The 24,586-nt window shown below is 41.6% G+C and overlaps 1 protein-coding gene across 2 annotated transcripts in view; it reads right to left on the bottom strand.

Annotated features, from left to right (window-relative positions):
* LOC134002407 (partitioning defective 3 homolog) overlaps window positions 1-24,586 on the bottom strand; it is a 348,507-nt gene that overhangs the window by 111,485 nt on the left and 212,436 nt on the right. For both annotated transcript variants that reach the window (XM_062441750.1, XM_062441749.1), the window contains exons 16-18: window positions 19,871-20,057; window positions 7,989-8,137; window positions 305-529 (exon numbers count right to left, since the gene is read on the bottom strand). In XM_062441750.1, coding sequence (XP_062297734.1) covers window positions 305-529; window positions 7,989-8,137; window positions 19,871-20,057 — 561 coding nt within the window. The remainder of the gene's footprint in view (window positions 1-304; window positions 530-7,988; window positions 8,138-19,870; window positions 20,058-24,586) is intronic.

Here is a 24,586-nt window from a genome sequence, read left to right on the forward strand (position 1 = left end):
TTAATGAGTGTGTAACCTAGACGCTTATTGCTGATGTGCTTTGTGACACACACATCACTTTAGTAAGTGGGGAACCCTAACCTAGTTTACTTAGGGGTGAATCCTGCCATTCTGAAAAGGCTCCAGGGGAATAGGATGCTTGAAGTGGCCTACATTACATTACACTTACTAAATTAGTTTGAATCTACTAGTGTCTTCCACTGTATATTATATAATGGTACATGTTTGGGCACATTTGTGGATTGTGCACACTAAAACAAAACAGTAACTCTAAATGGCTTATACAGTATGTCTTTACACTCACCTGTCTCCATGCTGTTCTCCTCCTCCGCTGCGGTGACACCAGGTTTCTCGTACGACTTGTCGATCGCAGCTCGGAAACTCTCATTGCAGCCGCGGCCCCTGACGATCCGAGAGCGCGTCCTGTGGACGTTGACCTCACCGTTCAGCGTCACCTCGGCGACGGCCGTCTGGAGGCTTTCGAGGGAACTGGACTTTTTCAGACCCAGCGAGGGTCCGACCTCTTGCTCTGAAGAACGAAACGGGGGGAAATAGTGTCACTGAGGCCAGCAAACTAATGGTGTGTGACTAGTTACTCCCCCACAAAGGCAGCGTAAAACCTGTCATCGTGGAGTCTCATTGGGTGTCAATGAATCATTCACGTTTTGCTAGTTTCGTATGGGATGATGTTATGTGGGGCACTTGGCAGGCAAGGGGAAGGTGTGAGTCTGGCAATTAACATGAAAAACAAATGATGCCATTGCATGGCCAATGAAGTGTGTGAAATGAGAACAGAGTATTATATCTTCACTCAGTTTACTGAGACATTTTCCTGTTGAGAATTATAATTCAGCCTTTGTCCACGTGTCTGTACTGTTAAATTATGAGGCTGAATCATAATGCATATAAATGGGCCACTATAAAAGACAGGAATGTAGCACAGTGCTAGAGTGATTAAGGTGTTATGGTATAATATAATAAATTCACAAAGCATTTAGATAGATTCTAAACCTAAAATAAGGAGGCTGACTGACCCTTTTTTTTCTTGTACTTTCTCAAATGAGATATGGGAATAAAAGAGGGAACGTATGCATACAAAACAAACCAATGTCCATTAGTTTCAAACACCATTCCCATGTATTTACAAGCCTATTTTAGCACAATCAACATTTAATAGCTGCAATCTTTGCTCTATTTCTAAGTCATTCACATCTGTAGATGTTAGATAGCAGGTAAAAGCATAATATGCAAGCAAAATGCTCTGTTATCAGTGTTATCAGTCTCATGGTGATTAATCCCGAGGGTGAGAACCTCTGAAACGGTCGACAGTGCTTGCACGTGGAACCTTTCCAATACATTATCCTTATATGTACTGCACATAGAACCATGAAACACACTTTAGTACATGGTGTCTGGCATTCATTGTATTTACTTCACTGAGGGACTGTGCACAATGCATAACAATTATGCAAAACAAACATAATTAACATGTAAATTGTACACATGGTACAAATGAATGGCTGTAGTGAAGTATAGTATAATAGCTAATTAGAGTATGTGATATATATCATACTTATAGTACAAAATGTATCTCCTTAAAAGAACATACATAGAGCTGATGGAGCAGCTGTGTAGACAAACTGAATGTTGAACAGTCAACCTCTTCAACACTCGAGCCAGGCCCCGGACAGCCGTAATTATTTTTCCAATGCTAGCCGGGAGTTTGTTTAGGGTATGTAATTGGAGCACGACTCAACTATTGGTATTTCATTTTGTCAGGGTGCGTCCGTCAGTTCCCTGTAGCGCTTACCTTACCTGCTGGTTGGTAAACAAGCAGCCTGGTTGATTTCCTGTCCCCTTTATTCTGCCACGTTTCAGTTTGCAGCAAGGTGCTGTCTAACGTAACAAGATGGATTTGTGAATATGTGCTAGTGGAAGCCTTGTTAGATTTAAACTTCTGCAGAGGAAACTATCGGAAATAATGAATAAACTGTTAATTCAATTACTTTGGCAGGCTCACTGACTCTCTGAAGGCACAACACATGTCAATGAAGTCTGGACAGAGCTGCATTGTGCCTTTACGACTCCCTATAGACCACACATATACCCTCCACATGTACTGAGTATGTACTGCTGTTTCCTCTGCGGCTTCACTCGGTGTAAATAAACGTCTCCTACAGCTCTTCCTGTTGGTTTTCAATAACACCGTCACCTCTACCCTCGCCGCATTGGACACACAGATGGAAACATTGGATGTATGAGGGTTTTATGTATGGACCCACGCAGGGATTCCCCAATAGGCACAATAACACTAACACATGTCACGATGAAACATAGACACACACTTCTGTGTCAGCTACCATCAACAAGAAACCCCGATATGTTTAAAGTGGTCTAAATGAGGCATGACCCACTGCTGCTGGGTGATCACTGTGGATCTTTAGGTGGCGGATTGCACAGCTAAACACAGATTAGGCAAAGAAAATAAACCGCCATCACCGCAAGAAAACAATTTGCTGCCTTTGTGTGGACTACCCCCTCTGATATACGTTTGTTTTAGAGAGAAGGCAGGGGGACAAGAAACAGTGAGCGATGTGAATGTACAACATTTGCACAAGAAGGGTGAGTGAATAAACTGGCAGCACTGTGTAGAAATCCATATATGCTGTTACTGTTATCATAATTTTGCCAGTGGCAGCTTGTCTCTTTTGTTGGCTGAACCCCTTTTTGCTATTCTCTTCTTGATCCCTTAACCAAGCAAACCTGCAGCAGCTCACCGGTGATTAGCCGGCTATCTGGGTTTCGCAGTTCAAACACACGCCATCTAGACAGCTACTTATAGAGGACAAACATGGGAAAGAACGGTAATGTTTGAATCTTTATTTCATGTGTCTTTCCATGTCAAACTAACTCAAAGTTTTCTTGCTAGTTTAAGGATCATTGGGGGTCACAAGGGCATCCCTCTTTCTGCTAGGTTTGCTACCACTCTTACTTAAAGAGTGAGTGCTTCTCTATCATCCATGGCAGCTATAGATCTGGTGTCAAAGAAGTCAAATAGGCTAAAAGGTCAGCTGTTAGTCAGTGTGTTAGGTTTCTAGACTCCTAAACGTATTGTTATGTCTTTTACGCACCATTTTCCCCTCGGTTTCGTCAATGTTAATAAAAGTGGCCAATCCCAAGAGTACCGAGACCCAATCCTGAAAGTACCATTTAAAATAAATGAACACCAATCCTATAATGCTGCATCCCATTTAGTTGGAAGAGCTCATATGTGCGCCTTCAGGCAGCCTTGGACAGTAAAATGAAACTTTACTGTGTGCTACAAATGTCTAAAGGAGGGGGGTCAAAAGCTCTCTGGTTGCAGGAACAGAAGATTCATTTTTACTGCTCGCTTCCCTTGAAGAGGTGGAGCATTTCTGATGATTGCTATGGCAAATTTTAACGTCTAGAAAGAATAAACAACCGTATAAGACCAAGAGAGAATGTAAGTAAAACTCATGGTAATTTATTTGATGAAAAGAAGTAATCTCATCATGTGAAGGGCAAGAGAGGACAGGCCTAAAAAAAAAGAAAGAAATGCATTAAAAGGAAACAATGGCGCAGACATAGTATAGCAGGAAAATGTTGTGATTTTTCATACTTTTCATACTCAATCAATCAGTATAAATGCCATGTAAATTTGGGTTTTTTTGAAGCTTATGCGTAAAGCCTGCCAACAGCGGACACGCAGAAGCCAGGGTTCATGTTTGACACAATGGGATTGCAAGTTAGAGCCGCACAGGATGTGCAACAGTTCAAGGCATGACATCTGCTGTACTCGGAAACAGGGAATTATCCTCCCGCTCTGTATTCCGCACCACGATCCTCTATGCCATTGTTTCTAGTCAGCGTGGTGAATGACTGAGAGGAGCAGAGAGACAAAGAGAACGGGAGAGAGATGGTGGAAAGAGAGAGAGAGAGAGAGTTTGCCCATAGACCCTGGCTGCCTCCAACCTGCCTTTGTTTTCATCAGAAGCAGCCCTGGCTCTCCTGGGAGAGTTTGACGGACAGCTCTCTGTATGCCAGTCTATTATGTGATTCCTATCACACAACAGAAGCCTCACTGCTCTGCTCCTCATCTCCCTCTTATTCAGAGGGATGAAAATACAAATTCCCCCATTGCATATAGACATGAGTTTGTCACTCCCCACACGTCTGGAGGAGAAATGAAAATCACCAAAATGAAACACGCAAAAAAGAGAAAGACAATCAAATGGAATAGATGGGGGAAAGTGCAACGGAAATTTTTGTCACGGCCAAAGACAAAAATTGCCAAGGCGCCGTCTTCTTTAGCCAGATTAAGGGCAAGGACGGTTAATTGGAGAAGATCTATTGCCATTAAACGTTAAAGAGAAGGTATGGCAAACTCCATGAATAAATCAGCAGCCGTTATTACAGGAACAGGAGCCCATAGTATAATTAGAGCAGCTAAAACTATGCTCCCCAGCCATTATTCACCATGGGCTCTTGCATGTAAAGATCTGTGTACAGACAGGGGCTCCATTACACATAATTTATTCAGAGAGCTAGGGCTTTAAGCAGGGCGGTAAAAGGGTAATTATGTTAAAAATAGCCTCCAAGGTGGCGGGGAGAAGGCCACGTCCAGGTATCCTAGTGGAAGTGAGGCTTCCCTGGGTCGGCCGGGCTCCTATGTCTCTGTGGATCATTAGCCTGACAGAGGACGTCCTCGGTCTGTACGCAGAACATGTGTCACAAAGGAATTATCATTAAGCGGACTTATGGTTGATATCTCTATCAAGGATGCTGGAGACTTCTGTGCTGTGACTGCTTTGCTCAACCTAGTAAAATTATGTTTGTATGTTTGTCTCTCCCTCTACTTGTTAATTTGGGTAGGCATGCACCTCTCTCATGCCAAGCCTGGCAACCGCTGGATCAGTGACTTGGCAAGAACTGCAACTCACAATTACAGTAAGCCTGAAGTCATCTGATGGTCTCCCATTTACCGCAGCTCGCCTATTAGTGACTAGATCAGCTGCCATGTTCAATAAGGACGTTTGCTTCATCAATCTCATTGTGCCTCTTCAGTTCCTGCCTTGTTTAATGTGTAGGAAATAAAATATGCAAGGGAAGTTGTAATATGTAACATGTAGTGTACCTGCTACCTGCTAGATTGTTTGCTTCCAATTACTACTCACAGAAATCATTCAAAAATATCCTCTCATGACCCAATCATCAGCTTATTTGGTGTTAACTGGCTGGAGTGAATTTGCCCCAACATACTCCAACCACAGCTCAAAAAACAGCCTCGTTGTGATGGATCAATTGCAGCGAGCCAGAGAGGCCAACTGGCAATGAACGTCTCTCTATTGCAAATGCCACTCCATCGCCTAGCTCCCTCGAACCCCTCCACACCTCCTGGAGTAATGAGTGTTTTCTTCAATCATTTGCGCTGCAGAATGAACAAAATGGCACAGGTTCCCACATTAGTTGCCAAGTCTCTATTCAACACCGTGGAACTCCCTCAGCAATATGAAAATCCTCTTTTTGATCATGCTGCAATTACCTCAAACAACACTCTCCTCCATATGCATAAAAGTGCCAAGATCACATAACCAATAATGGTCGGTTATGAAGCTGGTTATGGAGAAGGAGTGTGGGGGGGGGGGGGGGGCATTTGCAATCTCTTCTATTGACCCGCTGAGCCAGCCGAACAATCATAATGGTGCCGTTGTTATAATGGTGACAGTGTATTGAGCTGGGGCCCGGCACGGTTGCTTACCTCCATTGGTTCTCGTGCTGCAGTTAATATCATCTGCTACTGTTAGAGAACATAAACAAGCGTGGGTGGTTAGTGCCTTCTGTATTATCACCGTCTTATCATGCACATGCAAAAAGCAGAAAGAGAACAGGACCAGAGAGTGCAGGACAGACACTGAGTAGTTTTGAGAATGTGATCTAAAGCGGTGCACACATTAACACTCCAATGCAAAGAGCCTGTCAATCACGAAACTTACGAGGCAAAGTGGGGAGAATGCGCTGAGGTATTACTGCCAGCTGTGGCGCCTCACATCTCTTTCTTCCCTTTCCCTTACCTCGCTCAATCTTGTTCCCCAATCTAAATGGAATTGAACCGCGGGGTGTCTGACCGGTTTAGCATATATCAACAATGATGGGCTTCAAAGTCATGAAATCCATCTGCTGATCCACCTGAAACACGATTTTTTTTAAAAGGAGGGACAAAAAAATACCTGGTGACAACAGAAAATGTGACTTTGTAGTGGATAGCGTTGTTAAGCGTTTAGTTGAGGTAGCGTGGAAGCACAGAGCAGCTTTATTAAAGTGTTAATGAAATGCAGAGAGGTATGCTTACACCTGCTTCTTCACCTAACTTTTAAAGACAAACCACAATGTCCAACTGTGACAGCTGAAAGGTAAAAGCTGGCATTATGTTCTTTTAGCTCATTTAATTTCCAACTCTATTATACGTTACCCATAGGCCATTTTTCATTGTGTGGCTTTGATGTAATAATTTCATTAAAACAATCACCATGTTATAGCAGTGTGCGCCTTTCAGATAATTGGAACGTGACATTAGGTCTTTTTTTTTTAACACAGACTCTAGAATTTGTGCTCCACATATTGACTGAAACGTTTCTCCTCTGGGAACTCACGTCAGTTACTAGATATTATATGATAGGGAACAAGTTAGTTATTTCCCCGCACCATCTCGAACGCTGTGATATTCTCACTGATGGATTATGATTTTGTATTGGCAAGGATTTCTGCCAGCAGAATATTTCTCAAACTCAATTGAGCCCTGCCAGCAGTGGAGGGGGAATAAGATTTTGAATTACATTGAATAACACACACACATGCACACACACTGATCTGGAGAAGTAGAAATAACAGAGCAAGTAGTCCCCTCAGTAAAGACAAACACTGTTGTTTGCTAGAACTAATCAAATTGACAACTTAATGCTGAGGCCACTTTTAAACAATTAAGAAGCTTTTTTGATTCAACTCATTGATAAAATGTGCATTTGCAACAATGGGCTATCTCGGCTTCTTGTCCACTCTAGCCCACTTCCTGTCCTCGGTAATATCCAATTATATTTTCAATTGACACTAAGAACATAATGGAAAAGATCAACTAATTGCTGGGAGAAACCTATCCAGTGACTAACTATCATCTTTCTCCACTTTCCGCTGAAAGTTTATGTCCGGTTCACTTTGTGGAAAAACTTTTGAGGGCTGGGTCTAATCCAGGGAAAGGTGGACCCCACAGAGCTCGAATGCAGTGGCCCGCACTTGCACTAGTCTGTGGGAGAGTGAAATATTTCTGCAGGTCTCTGGGCTCTGTGGAGCGTTGGCTGTTATCTGTTATGATTAGCCAGTGATCCGAGAGAAGGCAGCGTCTGCTTCAGCCTCAGTGGGAGAGGCTCTGACTTCACACCATCTCTTTCCCTTGATACAGTCTGTGTGCTTGTGTATGTGTGTGTGTGTGTGTGTGTGTACGAGGCATGCATGTGTGTCACCGGCCTTCAAATTCCTAGACAGTCACTAAAGTGGCCATTGTGCTTTTGTCTTTGTGTGTTTTACCCATGCTCCACTGGACACAGGGCCATGGGAGGGCCAGAAGAGGAGACGTGCAGGCTGGACAGGACTGATATGTCTGTGTGTGTGTGTGTGCATGCTTTCGTGGGTATTCTGTTTTTAAATGCGACTGTCTCCATTTCCCCGGTTTTGTGCTTTTGCTCAGACAGCCGGAAAAAGGTGAGCAAAATTAAATGCTTCACAGAATCACAGGTTACAGTTGGATTCCAGAAATTAAAGGATAATTCCGCTCATGTTTCTTCACCTGCTTTTTTTTTAAGTACTTTTGTTGCCTGCTCTCTCTCTAATTTGCTGAGTAAGATCTTAACAGGAATTATCCTTTAATCACACACTCTTGACTTCATGCATGTGTTTGAAACCAGCACAACATTTACCTAGATCCATGCTCTTAGACTTGCGTGTCTTGACGATATCCAGGTGAGCGGGACTCTCATACTGCTTGGTGCGCTTTTCTGACATACTCTGGCGGCCGAAGCCCTCCCTCTGGAAGCTGCCGTCGGCGTCAACGTCTGCACTGAGTGAGCTGCAGGTGATAAGAAAGAAATAAGAGAGACAGAGGCAGAAAAGTGTTAGAAGGTTTCCAAGTGACATAGAAAATGCAACCTTTGATCCCACGATTATCTGATGAAAGCTATATTTTGCAATCTACATCAAGAAAAAATTCTAATAATAAATGGGTGAGATAATCTACCTATTAAAATTCATACACCCCCTCCAAAACCTCATCCCAAAATACTATTATTATCAGATAATGACCATTCATACACACAATCACCTTCAATCCTTCATCTCTATGAGCATTCTAATCAAGGACACCTCCGCTTCTGCCGGGTTGGTTGAGGACACCGCTGCAATTCAACTTGTGCGATACCCCCCCCCCCGGTGAGGTGAGGTGAGTGTGCTCTGGGGGTCACGGCCACTCAATAACCCACACCCCCACTCTCCACCCCCCTCTCATATGAGCTGTGGCAGGGACCGGCCCACCATAGCGCTTTACCTTTGAGATCCTCTATCTCTGTCTGGATCTTAATTGAAAATCGGAGGGGAGTGGGGGAACGGAGGTTGGGAGAAAGGGGGGACGATGGTATTTGCATGCAAAAAGAGTGCATTCACAATTAAGGTGAGACCATCTTGCCATTTAAGGAGAGACAGAAGGGGGGGGAGGGGGGTGCAGTACTTGCATGCATGAGAGGACACTGTCACTATTTATTTTGTTCTGTTGATGATCGTACATTATGTTCATTAGGGTTTCTTTGTATTGGTACCTCTAGAGTTCCTTAAGGACACTGATACACCTGAATGTTAGGATGGAAATTTCAAAGCCACATAAGAAATGCAAGCTGCAGATGGAAAGCTTTTATTCTTACTTGGCTGATGTTATGCATCTCAAAGTATCCTCTCCAAGCAGATGCTCCTTTAAGTATCCTTCACTATTTGTAATATAGCTGAACAGCAACTGCAGACCTGCTGGCGCTTGTTTGCATGTAAACAATTCTGATTTAGGTTGTCAACCCCGTTTAACTAAAGAGCTGCTTCATGTGTTGCAGAGGGGACAGCGTCAACATGTCACTTTTGCTGTCGACCATACCTGACAATCCCGACTAAAATCAGCCTGCCTCCCAGGACCGACTCCAGCTGACACAGGAGAAGAGAGAGTGGGAGGTGGAGCAGGAAGAGAGGAATGACAGCACAGATGTATTATTCATTTATTCATCATCCCTTGCTTTTCTCCTCTCATCATTCGAAAGCCCCTCTTTTTTTCCCCCCCACTCCCCGTCTCCACAAATGTCATCTGTCGGAGCATGACTGAGACGGCGCAGGCAAGAAAGGACGTATTTTCAGCCCCCCCGAATTTAGATTTAATTCGCTCTCTCGCGGGCGCTGTGTTTCTGGGCCAATTGAACACGCATAAAAACATAGATGGAGTGAGAAGCCGGCAGGTGCGATCATGCACACCTCTGTCGCACAGGTAGAGACGGCGTGACCGTTTGTGAGAGGCGACCACGGAGACGAACAGTCGGGATGAAATGGAATCCAGCTTGTCTGAGCAAAAACAGTGAGAACTCTGTTGGCAGTAAGAGTGAAGTTCAAAGGGACGGCCTAGCAGTGGTGCAAATTCACTCTGTAGGACATCAGATCTGTTGGTTTAAGCTGGTGCCCATTTTAATACTGCCTGTGCTTTAGTTTGGATCACACAGAGTAATAACTAAATATCCAGGTTGGGGATCCAGGTGAGACAAAAGAGAGACTCTGACAATTGTGCTGGTTTGAGCACCCCTCTAAGCCAGAGGTACCTGCTGTTAGAAATTGCACTTAAGCTCTCTGTGGACATAGCCATGACTATTTAAAAAGGTGGCAGTGACCCTGTACACCACTGGCTCCACACCTTTTCAACTTGTGATACTTTACTTCCACGTGACTCCTACCTGTGAACCTTCATCACAGGAACCCAGGAAGCATATGTCTTTGAGCTCTAAATAGTTCAAACAGAGTGATGTTCCTCTCTGGTATTGTTTTATTTTAAAATCTCCTTTAACAAGCCCTAAAAAAGGTCAAACTTTTACATAGAAGACATATAATGAGTTTATATATTAAGCTGCGTTGCTATGGACTACACTACAACTATATAAAGTCAGATCCAGAGGCATCCACCTAACGTACCAGTAAAAATAGTCAAAACATATAATAAAATATAGATGTAAAAATACAGTATATCCTACTAAAAGGGTCTATTCTGCAAAATGTATTTATAATACTATTTGCTGATGATATTTCTTTTTTTTCCAAGTGGAGGCTACACATGCAACACAAGACAACCAGACAGTACACTTAAAACAAGCATAAATAATATAGTCAATGAAGTAAAAATATACATATGATTGAATAATGCTACTTCTGTACTTTTACCAAAGTAAAACTTGCAGGATTTGTACCTGTAATAAAGTTTTTTTTACAAGTTGACAGTGAAACTTTTACTAAACTAAAACATCTAAACAGCTTTTTCACCTGTTAAAAAGCAATGCAAGCTTAATGCACCTAGTGTGTTACTCTAACTGTAGCAAAAGCAAGACTGAGGCTGACATTAAACTTCAAGTCTACTTAAAGCTGGCGCAAAAAGACTCACAGCTACCAGAGTCCATTAATAGAAATACAGCACTCAATTACAGATCTTGCATTTACTTTGGACTGGCTATTAATTTCCTCATAGGAGTGCTCATTGTAATGAGATACTCCTTTGGAAGTCGTTCTGCTCTTATACAGTTGCTTTCTGACACAGCCTGCTAAGTGAGAAAAAAAAGCTAATTAAAGTAACTTTAACTGGCTGAGACTATGAAGGTGAAACCAGCACTGGACCTGGATGACATTTACATTGTTCGCTTTGGTCACAAATTCAATGAAAAATATGTTTGACAGATTGAAATAAGAAATGACTTGACCATGTGAATTCCTTCAAGACAACTTGTGTAATCTGTAGAGTGACACCATTTCTTCCTCAGGCCATCCATCCTGTCCACGCCTCTGGCCTATCTCTAATAGTGAGCCGGATCCATTTGGATAATACATTCCCTCATCTCTCCTTCTTTAAGCGGTGTTTAAAAGCAATTTCCACCATTTCGAGCAGATGCTTTCCTTCCCGTTCAAAGTCCTCCCATCATCTAAAATTAACTAGCGCTGAGGATTGCTCACAGGCAAATCCACAGCTTTAACTTGCATTTACATCAACTTGTTCCTGTCTCTGTCTCCCTTGCAGGAAGTTAAATGTGTCAGACTGCACATCGGCCTTGTTGCTAAGTGGTGTGTGCTAAAAGCCCTGCATGCTCACAATTTACCCCCGTGACTTTTTTTCCCCCTCCAACTTCCTTTACTTCTTTTTCACAACTGTCTTCTCACTCTTATTTAAAAACAGTAAGCCTCAAAGCATCTAACTTCTTTTATAAAAAAAAGTGCAGCTCGGTTTGATCGACTAGCAGGGGGTTCTGTTCATTCGTTTCCATGCCTCAGAGAGGGGGCAAATGCCTGGTAAGGTGCTTCTTAAATGGTCCTTCTGAGGTTTGGAAGGGGCGATTCAGTTGACCGCATGGTTGCATAACTGGGCCAGACAGCTTGAAGCTGCCTTCAATCATTGCATAAAACCCTCCATGAGAAGTCAGTGCAGAAGGCTGTACTGCTGGCGTCTGCACCAGTGACCACTAGATACTCTAAATATTACATACATTTCAGAGGAGAAAGGCTCAACATCTTTCATCTCTGCAATAGTTTTATTCCACTCAAATAATTGAGCAAATAAAACATTTGACATAAACATTGTGAAATAAAACGGTTTCATCGGTGCCACACAGAGCAGCAGCAGCTGCACCTGTGATTAGTTGTAATCTCCTTTTAATTGTGAAGAAGGCGCAGAGAGAGACAGTTAGGGAGTGAAACAAGATCAATTAAGACCTCTTTGTCCGTCTGCTGACTCCTGTGATGACCACCTCATTCATTCCCTGCCTTGTGTACGAATGCTTTAATTAAGTTTTGCTGCATCGACTTCTCCAGAATGGGAGAGCGACTGACAAGGGACCAGGCAAAGAGATACTTTGGTGTGTGTGTGTGTGTGTGTGTGTGTGAGTGTGAGTGTGAGAGTGAGTGCAGGTTACTTTGGCATCACTCATGCTGAGATTCACCTGCACCCCTGTCAAAATGAAGCGGTGTATGGCACACACACCCACACAGTGCACAACACAGGAAGCGGTATATAAACACACTCAAGGTGAGCACAGAAACGGGAGCATGTATGACACGCTTGTAGCGACGGCGCACCACTGAGACATGATAAATATTCATGAAGCTAGAGGAGACTATTAGCATTTAAGGAAAAAGAAATGCCTGCAATTTATGTGTGTGTGTGTGTGTGTGTGTGTGTGTGTGTGTGTGTGTTTGTGTGTGTGTGTGTGTGTGTGTGTGTGTGTGTGTGTGTAAATGTGCACTACCTGGTATTAAAATAACCACCAACTTAAACTGACATTTGAGATTAGTGGAATACTGCGTGTGTGTGTGTGTGTGTGTGTGTGTGTGTGTGTGTGTGTGTGTACAGGCACTACAGGGCTGAGGTTATTCTGATAGTTTGATGAGAAAAACACATGTTCTTAATAGGGCACTCATGATTCTTAGTTACATTACTGATGATAGAGACTATTAATGAGTCAACTGAAGTAGGCATTCTGCCTGCAATGTTTGTTCATGTCTATGCGGACCTTTTCCACTTTATATGTTAATTTGTGAAATTGTTTACCAGCCAATGTGTATCTAAATACTCGTGAGACTGAGGGCGTCTGTGCAGCAGAGTGTTTGTGAGTGTGTGTGTTTGTCTGGACTCCTTTTCCATCTCTGCTGGTTGACAGACTGTGTCAGAGCTGCCTAGGAAATGATGTTTCCACCTGTGACATCTCCCAAAGACAGAAAAGGACACATTCTGGTTCTCTCTCTCTCTTTCTCTCTCTCTCTCTCTCTCTCTCTGTCTCACGCGCTGTCCACTTCTCTTCTATCTCCTCTTAATGAGAATTGACATCTATCCCCCACTCTGTCAGCTACATCAAGATTGAGGTCCAAGCCATGCGGATGCTAGACCTCCAGTTGGAGTGCACTGGGCTGTGAGAGTGCTCCTAGTGGTGAAAGTGGGGAAATATTTGTAAGGAGGTTTCACCTGCTGTTCTCAGTCCATCACACACACCCTGAACCAGCCAATAGATTTTGGATAGGTTTTACAGCATATGGACTATGAAGTTATTTTAATTAAACTAAATCAAAATGTTAATTAAACTTTGAAACTGTACATTTTTAAAATTAGTTTTTAAATATTAGTGGAGGTATGAATGTTTGACAGTAAGGACTGAGCTGTCAAAATGGTGAGTTAAAAAGTGCTTCAGGATGTAATCTCAATATGTTTGGAATGGTGTGCATCTTTGAAAGATTGTTTTGTACTGATATTACATTTTAAGTTAGATTTTTTTAAATTCTAAAAATCTAAAAATGTAGAACTCACATTTAATCCCAAAATTGTAAATCCTTAGTAGAGTTAAAGAGCCTTAAAAACCAGCCTGCAGAGCCTTCCCATAGACAGACATTGCAATCATATCACTCTTACAATCAGTATGCCATCATTTAATAAACTGCACCATATTAATCATATCAGAGGTGTCCATTCTCTGCATCCTCTGATTTTAATGGTGCACACTGTCTTTGCTCCTGCATGTAGAAAATCATAATTCAGGTGGTATGCAGGGCTGTAATGATAACAGTGGTTGGTATGGTAACAGCAGCCTGTGCGCCACAGGCTAGCTGGTAGTAGTTAGTTCCTGGCTCTCAGTGATGTTGCATAACGCTGCCTAAACTTCAGACTGATGGGCATGCTGTGGACAACCCTTGGCTTTCTCCACACTTCAGTGCCAACTCAGACTACACTGCACTCTCACCTCATGGCCTCGCATAAATTAGAAAACTGCATGTTTGTTACTACAAGAGATACAGCGTGGTGCTGGAGCTGAGAGATGAGGTGTGTTAACAGCAGAAAGAACAATGAAGCTCTAAAATACTTTTTGTTCTCACTCCTTGCAATAACATCTATAAAACCACAGACAAAATCTACTAAAATGTTCAGCAGTAGTCACAAATTCAATTAGGCCAGATTTTAAAACTTCTAAATTCTTGTGAGGTCCTTCTCATAATGATGTCAGACACTTATAATAACAATCTGAGCCTGTCGGTGGCAAAAATGAAGCACAATTGGGTCAAGCGGGTGTATGTGGTTTGTCCAAGTGGTTTTGCCGTACCTGACTGTCCACGATGGGGGACCTGCTTGTGTGAGTCACATTGCCATTTGACTCAGATCCTGTTGTGACAGGCAGAATATGTTTCTCACGCTGGTTTTGCTTCCTGACTGCGTACAGATTTCAGACCACGGCTGCAGTGTTGTGACTGTTCAGGCTACACAATAGCATAGCGTTGCTATATTCATAATTTTATAAAATAATATTACAATTAAAATATCAAAACTAGCTATTAAAGTAGCCTATTTAATTCAAGCTTGGTGGGGGCCACTCAGAGGTTGATTCTGCGCTGGATGTGGTCCGCCAGCCGCAGCTCAATAGACCGGATGTACTTAGTGCTATAGTATATAGTATTTATGTAGATAAAACTGTAACCTTGTGCTCACGTTGTACTGTATAATTATGCGAGCAGTGCTGCATTGTAATATGCTGTAATGAATTTTAATGACAGGATGATAAATTTAACATTTTATCAATGTAATCATGTAACATTTTCTTTAATAAAATAATGGACTTTTATACTGTTCCTATAGTTGGACTCCTTTTGTGTAGAAAATATACGCAGCTAAATGAGCAGAAACACACCACTGTGGGTTCACAGAAAAAAAAAAAAACTTGAAGAAGCAGAGAGGTGCAGTTGTTGGAAGGAGAGACATTCTCAGTCTCTCAGAGTTTTATCTTCAAAGCTGAGTTGCTTTGTTTCAGTGCTGTTAGGGGGTTTACACTCCTTGTGGTGCTCTCACTAACTTCTCCTGAGCACAGGGACTTGTGTTTTGTCTTGTTTAGACGGTACATTGCGACGCGAGCCTGCAAACACTTCTAAAAAGCTACTATTTTTTGCTTCTGAGGGACAAAGTTGATGGCATCTGAGTGAGCATTTGATAAACTTCCAAAGCGGCATTTTTGTAAAAGGGAAATATTCATAGAGGAGTGGGCGAATGTGCAGAACAGTCAGAATGAAAGGTAAAACTTCTCTAAGGCTTTTCATCTCTCTGTGCTTGAGAGTGTAGGCCTAATGCAGCAACTTGGAGACCTGATGTGAACTCATTATAACTAAACTTCTTTAATTTATATTTTATAAGTTAAGAAGATTTCCTAAATTATAACACATTTTATGAAGAAAAAGTTATTATTTGAACACTAAACATGCAGGCCTAAGGAATAGAAACTGAATGGGACCCCAGTTAGAGGGTCAGACACATCCAGCAACTGCACTTTATCAACTTCTGGGATGAAAACCAGGTGGAAAACTTGAAACACTCCTTATGCATCTCAGATGAACGTGCTTGTTTTAGAAGCTGCCATGATTATACACTAAATTGTGTTTCTGACACTGACCCGCATTCCATTCCTGAGAGAAAAACCTTTCATCCTTTTATTTATCCAGATTATTCTGCAAAGCCATTATATCACCCACTGTGTCTTATCTCTTCTACTGTAAATCATTTAGACGCAGGCCTTCCTGTTTGGCTTTTGGATTCACACTAATGAAGGAGGAGGAGGCAGACACCGCGAAATGTGACGGGGGGGCCGGGGAACCCCGACGCTCAAATGAAGCGATAATTTACAAACTTTATTTATCCGGTGTAACCTGACAGAGGGGGGTGGGGGTGGGGGCATATATGCTGGTTTCCATCACTTCCCTGAATGACGTTCACACACTGTTTAACCCTGAACTCTGACATCCTGGACTGGACCGACGCAGCCACAGTCTGCTGGCTGAAAAACACCACACCACATCAGAGCTGTGGAGTTAAACACACCAGAAGTGTCTCTATGGAGGTTGTTGGTTTTACAGCATGGATACTGGATTAAAATTGAACCAGTCACTAACCAAACACTCCCATCAACTAGCTGGTAAAAAATAAGTAAACTAATAAAACAGTCTGTAATAGCAGCAGTAAATACAAGTTTGACGTCTGCATGTTACCATTTTAACTGAGAGCTAAAAGCATTGGGTTGTGATATTTATAGCAAGTATTACGTTCATTTATTGCCTGTAAAGCCGGTGTGGTGCAACAATGGTTCATAACAACAGGAGAACTCTGAGTACCTGCATAAGAAGACTAAACTGCACATATCTTAATGCAGCGAGACATAAACACCCACCGTAGCAACCATGTGCACACATATACAGAACACACACCCATTAGATATTGGCTAGGGATGTCAAGAGGAAAAAAAGAAAAACAGAAAAGGAAAAAAAAGTAGGTCAATTTATGTGTGTTGTGTGAGATGGGATTTCTGTCTCCAAAACAATCATTTATCTTGGGGGCAAACATGTTAACACACTTACACATGGGCTCATCAGTCACTAGTAAACTGCTGGAGAGAAGACAAAGAAGGGAAAATATAGTAGGGTTGAAGTTGAAGGTTGAAATTTAATGATTTAAAAAAAAAGAGGGGAAAAAAACACCCTCTTTTAAATTGATTTTTGTTTACACGAGTAGTTATTTGCCTCCTTGATAATCACTACCAGATGCTAGAATGACCTTTTGATTACCACTACATTAATAGAGAGGTAAGCCAGGATGAAATCAATTTTACAAGCCAACTGGTACGATATTCTGTTTGTGAGCACGGCATAATCCAGTGCTGGTGCTGAAGAAAAGATATGAATGAATAAAAGGAAATAAAGGATTAGAGGAAAAGTTCAATGTGAGTTTGTTAAAATTCTGCTGGGTGGAAAAAAAAGGACACTAATAGTGCTAGGTTACTGGAGAAGGAAGGAAATTAGTTCATCCTGTGTTTTTGTGTGATAGTCATCTCACGACATGCAAGGATAAAAAATATGTTGGGCATTTTCTCAGTGATGAATTGAATGATGACTATACATTTTATTCTTAGTCCAATATGTTGTAGCATGTGTTCTGTTAATATAAAACATTCATTATCTAGAGCTTTCTGCATACAGCTCATCTTTGCTGTGAAGTTGCTGCTTCATGTTCTCAGATGGCACAGGGCCAGTCTACTGTTTGTATTCTCTGGTGTTCCTACATGTGAGGCGCTTCTAAGAAATCGAATGTACGATTTTCAGTGTTGCTTGGATGAGTCAGAGAACAGCATCATAGAGGCTTTAACCAGCCCTACCCTCAGTACTAACCCAAACACTGCTGAGGTAGCCTGCATATGAACTGTTTTTAAAACAAAAAGAATGATGAATTGTGATTTTATCTTGAAACCTCTTGTGAGACAGAGACCCCCTTGTGAGTCAGACATAAAGTTTGAATTGAATTTGACACGGAGAGAAGGAGCCTGAATTACAATGATTTTATAAGCCAACCAGCCATTTTTATGCTTTGTGTATGCACTGTAGGTTTAGCTGTGGCGTCTCCCATGAGGAAGGAACGCTGCATAATACTTGAGGCCAGAGGTGAGACTTTCACAGCTCTGCACAATACATATTCAATACGTACAGGGCCCTGGCTGCACTGTTGCAAGAGCTTAATTAAAAAGTAACAGTTCCAATACATTGGAGCCTGGCTGACCCACATCCCCTGCTGGATCAGTGAGCCTGTTAACGCTCTGTGTGTGTGTGTGTGTGTGTGTGTGTGTGTGTGTGTGTGTGTGTGTGTGTGTGTGTGTGTGTGTGTGTGTGTGTGTGTAGCAGTAGTAGTAGTAGTAGTAGTAGGATGTTTGGGGGCACTTGAAAAGTAAAATGAGAAACAATGTAATTCAGTCAGTATAAGGATACACACTTAGCGCGTTTAAGCAGCTGTTAGCATTTGAGTAAAAGAGAATGTGTGCCTGATGTGTGTGTGTGTGTGTGTGACTTTGAAGACATGAATTATTCACCATAACCCTAGGCAGTGGTATATAGCACACTTCTGCCTTGTGTGCACACGTCATGCACGTGCGGATGTGTGTTTATGTGTGTGTGTACGCATGGAGAGTTTTTGAGGGAGTGCGGCCTGAGTGCCATTCAGCCATATGCTTTGGACCTAATCCACTATGACAAACCTCTGACATCACATGAACAACAGACATGCTGAGCAAATCTACTCATTCATGATTAATGAGAGAAAGAGAGAGAGAGAGCAGGGGGGTTGAGAGTCTCTGGGGAAAAGAAATAAAAATACGGAAGAAATAAATAAATTAGTTGAGCATCTCTATTTGTGGCAGCCGGCATTTCACCTTGGAAAGAAAAAAAACCAACAACCTCCAACTCTGTGGTTCTCTAGCAGCATGCCATTACACGTGACATCAGTCAACCAATCATGAGAGAGAATAACAATCTTTATATATATAAAAAAAGATGGACTAAGAATGAAAAAAAACAAATGAATATAAGAGTTAGAAACAACCTCCACTCAGTGGAAAAGCTCTTCAGACGACAAAGAGGACATGATTTGACGTCTTCCTGTTCCTGAACACTGCAATCATACAGGAAATGCCATATATAATTTCAGAGTATGTGATTGTATATTTAAGTGTGAATGGCTACAGCTTCCGGTGTTAAAATACAGCCTTTCAGTGAAAAACTATAGCAATGAAATACTGTATTTTCTTGCAATATAGCATATAAAAAAATATCCTGTCCTGCAGTCTGGATGTTTTTTTTTTCTGGCCTGTAGGGGCTCCTTTCCTTAACCTGTCAGGTCCCTATAGAGACTTTGTCCTCTGAAATTGAAGATGATGAGTCCTGGCTTCACATTTTATATATCATGAGGGTGCTCCACTCAGACTGCAGTGTGAGGTGCTGAAATCCCATGGGTGTTTGGGGTTTGGAGGGGTGGAGGAAGTGCTGTACAAGCCCCTGAGAGTTTTTTTTTTAAATTCATAGTCTGACTACTGCTGCTGGGGTCATCCATTATTTAACACACACATACACTCAGAGCCACACATGTGTGTCTTGCAATTCACACACATACTTTCACATGGTGTTACACAACTGCATTCTTGGACCCAAATATTTGGTATTCCCAGTGCAGCCCTGATTTCATTGTTTCTCAAAACAAACTTGAAATGCTGTATTGAAATGTTATTTCCTGATTTGTTAAAGCAGGCAGTCTGGTTTACTGATTTCTACACATACTGCACACAAGTACAGTGAGTGTAATAACTGAAAATGCAGTCATATTTATTCCTGTAATGTCATTTACTGATTTTTATTTTCTCCTAATCTCTGCAGAACATTCAATCAAGAGAGCTGAATCTCTGCTTTTGCATTGGAGTCCAGGAAATGTATCGCTCATTGACAATCCTGAGATTCAATGAACAGCAGGAACACACACACACACACACACACACACACACACACACACACACACACACACACACACACACACACACACACACGTACTGTGCTAATCTACACCATCTGCACTGTGTAACTGAAAATACAAAAAGCGTCCTGTTTTCTTCCACAGAGGGCCTGTCTGAAGTCCATCAAGTTATAAATAATTCAGCTGACTCTACCGCAAAGTAAGTAACGACTCACTGCTCACCATTCATTCTGACCGGGAAGATCATGGATCCAGGTCACGGGGTTTTCTCCGACAAAGCCCATGTCATCGTGGGAACTGGAGGACGATTGGTCGGAAAGGTGGGCCGGAAGCAGGGGCGGTCTGTCGTCCTCGATCATCACTATGTCGTCCTGAGGCATGTTCACAGTAGGAGAGAGCTGGTAGTTACCTGAGAGAGAGAGAAAGAGAGAGAGAAAAAGGAATTAAGAGATTTTTAAACATCCATCTTTTTCCATCTGATAACAAAAAGATGGATTTGGAAAATATTTCAGGGGAAAATTGGTTATGGTAAACATAATTGTATCTTCCTTTAATTATTACCAAGATAATATGGTAATATGGTTTGGCCAAGATAACCGTATTATGAAATGTTCATATCAGGACATGCCTGAAGGACAACAGCTTTTTAAAAAAAAAGGGTAAATTAAGAATGCTTATCAGGTATAATTTTGCAGTGCTGCATGCAAACAAAGATGATACAATGTCCACAAAATAGTATGACACAAAAATAGTCATGATGGTTACAAATGGACCATCAAGACTCACAGGACTAGACACAAAATTATAAGTATACTGTGCCGTAATGTCATTTTAAGTCAGCTGAAAGTTTTAGACCTGAGTTGTTCTATCCATTCTTCTTCACTCTTCTACAAGGACAAAGATGAGCAGAAGAAGAGCTCCACTGATCTGTATTCTGTCCTGCGTGACCCTCTCACTGCTGAAGAGCTCTCCTGTGCTGCTCCTCAGGAGGCAAAGTCAATGGGGAGTGTGCTGCCGTGGCTGGCACCAAGGGGGCAGGAGAAGGGTTGTTCAACAGCATGAGAAGTGGTGGTTTAATACAGAGGTGCGAGATTCACTCTGCAAACTGATCAGCACCTGACTCAAATACAGATGTTGATGCATTAAAAAAGTGGGGAACCAAAGTCAAGATGAGTGACGAGAGCTGAGTTCGGCCACGCACCTGATTAACATTAAAAAAAAAAAGAGGTTTCAGAAATGCCCAACTTCCTGCGGTCTTTGCTTTTGTTTCCATTAGAGGAGAGCTATTTTGCAAATTTAACAGCTTAGGAACAATTGTGTGTAATCACCAACAGCAGACAACAATATTTACCCTGGCAGGATTCCAGCGCGACTCTCCGAGGCATTTCATTGCACTGGACGAATGATAAATGCATAGCGTGGAAGTGCATCTGAGCACCAATCAACACAGCCATGAGGTATAGAGTTCAGTTTGGTTATTTGCACGGGCAAAAAAAATACAAGAAAAACAAAAAGATACAAAACAGCTGTGCAGAGGAAGGAAACCCCAGCGGGCTTGTAAAGGTCCTCCCCGAAGTGCACTGAAAGTCAAATAACAAAGAGAAATGGACTGAAGTGCATTCCTGACTTATTTGTCATATATGTCTGAAGCCTTATCAGTGGTGTGTGACAAAGGAGTTTTTTTTATTATAGCTTGTGTGAATATATTCCAAACAAACAGATTATAAAACAAGTGTCAGATGTATTTAAAATTTCAGATTTACAAGTTTGATGTTTATTATTTTATCTTCTATTCCAAGAGAACAGCAGCTGCTTCACACCTGCATTTCTGGAGTCTTGTTACTGCCGCCTCATGACTGGAAAACTAGGCGTCTGTTAACTGATTCTTTTTTGAAAGCCTCACCCTTTTGTCTATAGACTGCTCATCTGAACCAGTTAAGATGGCTGCCAACGCCCGTACAGGTAAAATGAAGGCTATTTCTCACTTGGGCAGCGTGACAGAGGACCATGGGTAATTGAATTCAGCCCGTACAGTAAATCAGCAGGACTGGAGTAATGACAGTGAGGACACTCCAGGAAGTCTGTCAGACCAAGAGTGTGTCTCACAGTCTCACACACTGAGTAGTTAGGAGTTCAATTATAGTTGGGCATTTTACTGTATAGTCATCATTTATCATCTACCAGTAATCATATTGTGATCATTTTTAAACTTCATTAATTATTATATATAACTTAGTTTATTGCATTATCTAGCTCTTGGAAAAATAGATACATGCTATTGTTTTAACAGCCTATAGTCACTTAGTACTTAGTAATTATCAGTGTGGGGAAGTAACTAGTTACATTTAACAGCATTATGTAATTTAATTACAAGAACAACTGTAATCCATTACAGTTACTGAGAAAATATGTGTCAATAAATTACAGTTACTTATGAAAATGTTGATGATTACAAAGGAGGTTGTTCTGAAGCCAGAGCTTTCAGATTTGGCTCCGGAGGTTTTTTTTTACTAATTTTTTCATATTTAACATGTTACTGAATATATTGCTGTTAATTCTTAATTAATGTTAATGTTAATTTAATTCTTTGAAATCAATATTTTTTTATATTTAGTAAATCAATCATGACATGGGCTTATTTAGAGCACACATGGGCTTAAATGGAATCACTGTACCAATTAAACCCATGCCAGACTCACAAAATATCTTTATTTTATATTCTAAAATCTACATGAACTAATGAGAGATAAATCTTATAAATCATGTCAGTATCCATGAAAAACACCTGAACTTAGATTTTGGTGCTTAATGGGAACACTCACCCTAACAGATGAAAACATTTGTTTGAAATTTTGAAAAAGTGATCAAATGTAATAAGTTACATTACTTTGATTAAGTAATTGAAATAGTTACATTACTTATTACATTATAAATAAAGTAACTAGTAATCCTTAACCTATTACCCTGGTCATTAACATGTACATTGTTTGCAGCATCTACAGTCTATTCCATATACATTCTGTATACATCATTATTTTGTGTGCCTATGCTCATTATAATAGTCTAAGTTTGTCCTCAGAGTCCTTGCTGAATTTCTGTGAGTCACTTCTCCACCTGCACCGAACATTCTCTCTTTCAAAATTCAACACCTCTCTCCTTTGTCTTCAAAACAGTGTTAGTTTTATAAAAGTGCTGCAGTGTCAATAAGAGATGCCCTTTGGATGTGTATCCACAGGGGCCGTTCTTTGTTTTTCTTCAGTCGTTAGGTAGAGTTACCTCTCGGTTGCATCAGCGACGCTGTGTATTTCACTACAGTAGCGAGCTGACAAAGACATACACTGGGCCTACTACTAGAATGAGAATTGCTCTTTCCTTTAAGGATGTGGTGTAGATGGTTTAGCGTGCGTATCAAATGCACAACACGCCAGACTTTCTTTGCATTAACAACACAAACTCTTAAAGACAATACATAACCCACAATAACTTTACATTCACTCATGTCAGCAGACTTTCCCCAACAGAGGACACTGTTTTAATTAGAAACTCTTCCAGCTTTATGAAATATTTCCAGTCAGGACCTCTTGAAACAAGTGGTCAGCTCTCCAGATAAGGAGTTGTTAAAGTCATTCCACTTTCCTCCTTGCTAAGCGGCTAAAGGACACACACACACACACACACACACATACATGCACACGCGAGGTGATGAATGGGTGTTTGGGCAGATATAGCGAGGGCCGTGCGGATGCTTTGAAAGGTGAAAAATAATTAGAGAAACCGCTTGCTTTTCTGCAGCTGTCAGCATAATAAGCATAGAGGGAAATCACAGCCCACCCACCACCAGATTCACGTTGTAGCATTAAGCAAGTTAGCTCTGAAAATTACAGATAAACTGCGACACTGAAGCAGACGACACTGGAGCCGGTTGGATCCTCGCAGCGGCAGATCACACAAACACAGGAGTTAAACTACACACAGATAGGGATACAGCAGAGGCTTGAACAAATGAAATGTGTAGTGTAATGTGTATTTATGTATTAAATGACTCTCTGCTTCATAAAACTGGGGTTGGGAAAGCGAAAAGACAAAAGGCAGGTCGTGAAAAGAGACAAACGGACTTTTCAGCACCTTTAGTGGTGTTTTGGCACGGTGAGGTGCAGATAGGGCTGCTCGCTCACTGTTTTAACACCATTGTCTTTTACCAGCTCCTCACGGTTGGTGATGGAAAGGGGGGAAAAAGGGCAGGTGACAATACCAGCAGAGACCCTTCGCTTGCTTTCGCCAGCCAGATCGACAGACGGTGTACATGTGTCTGATACGGAAGCTCAGGGGTGCAGTCGGTTGAAAGTCGAGGCAGCTTTTGGAAGTGATGATGCTGAATACAAACAAATGCTGATGAAATAAAAAAGGGAATACATTTTCAGCGTCTTGTTTGTAGTCTTCTTTTATGTGCTTTGAGTGGTCTTTCTGTTGTTTACATCATTTTTTGTGAAAGGAGTCTGAGCTCCCTGTTGTCTGAAGGTTTTGAAGCAGGTTTTTTTTTTTTACTTCTTTAGTTGTCCCCCCCCCCCTAATGGCACTGCAGCAATCAACAACACGCACCCAAACCTGAGAACTGTGAATGTAATCACTGTTTTCACCAAAACCCCAGAACCGCTATCTCGACTAGAATCAAAAGGCTGTTATTCAGCTCACGATGACCTCGACAGTTCTGAATACACTGGTGCCTTTCATGCTCTCAGTTCATGGGAAAAAGTTCAAGAAAGGATAAACAACAAAGAAACATCTCAAATGAATCACACACATATCTTAAAAGACATGTACATGAGGTCACATGGGGATAAATATTAGTCCAGACTAATGGTTCACAGACCCTGGCTCCTTCACAAAGGGGGCTATTTGGTATTTGTTAAAAAGCCTTCTGATTCATGTTTTCCCATC

The sequence above is a fragment of the Scomber scombrus genome, chromosome 20 (genome assembly GCF_963691925.1).
Source record: "Scomber scombrus chromosome 20, fScoSco1.1, whole genome shotgun sequence".
Lineage (NCBI taxonomy): Eukaryota > Metazoa > Chordata > Actinopteri > Scombriformes > Scombridae > Scomber > Scomber scombrus.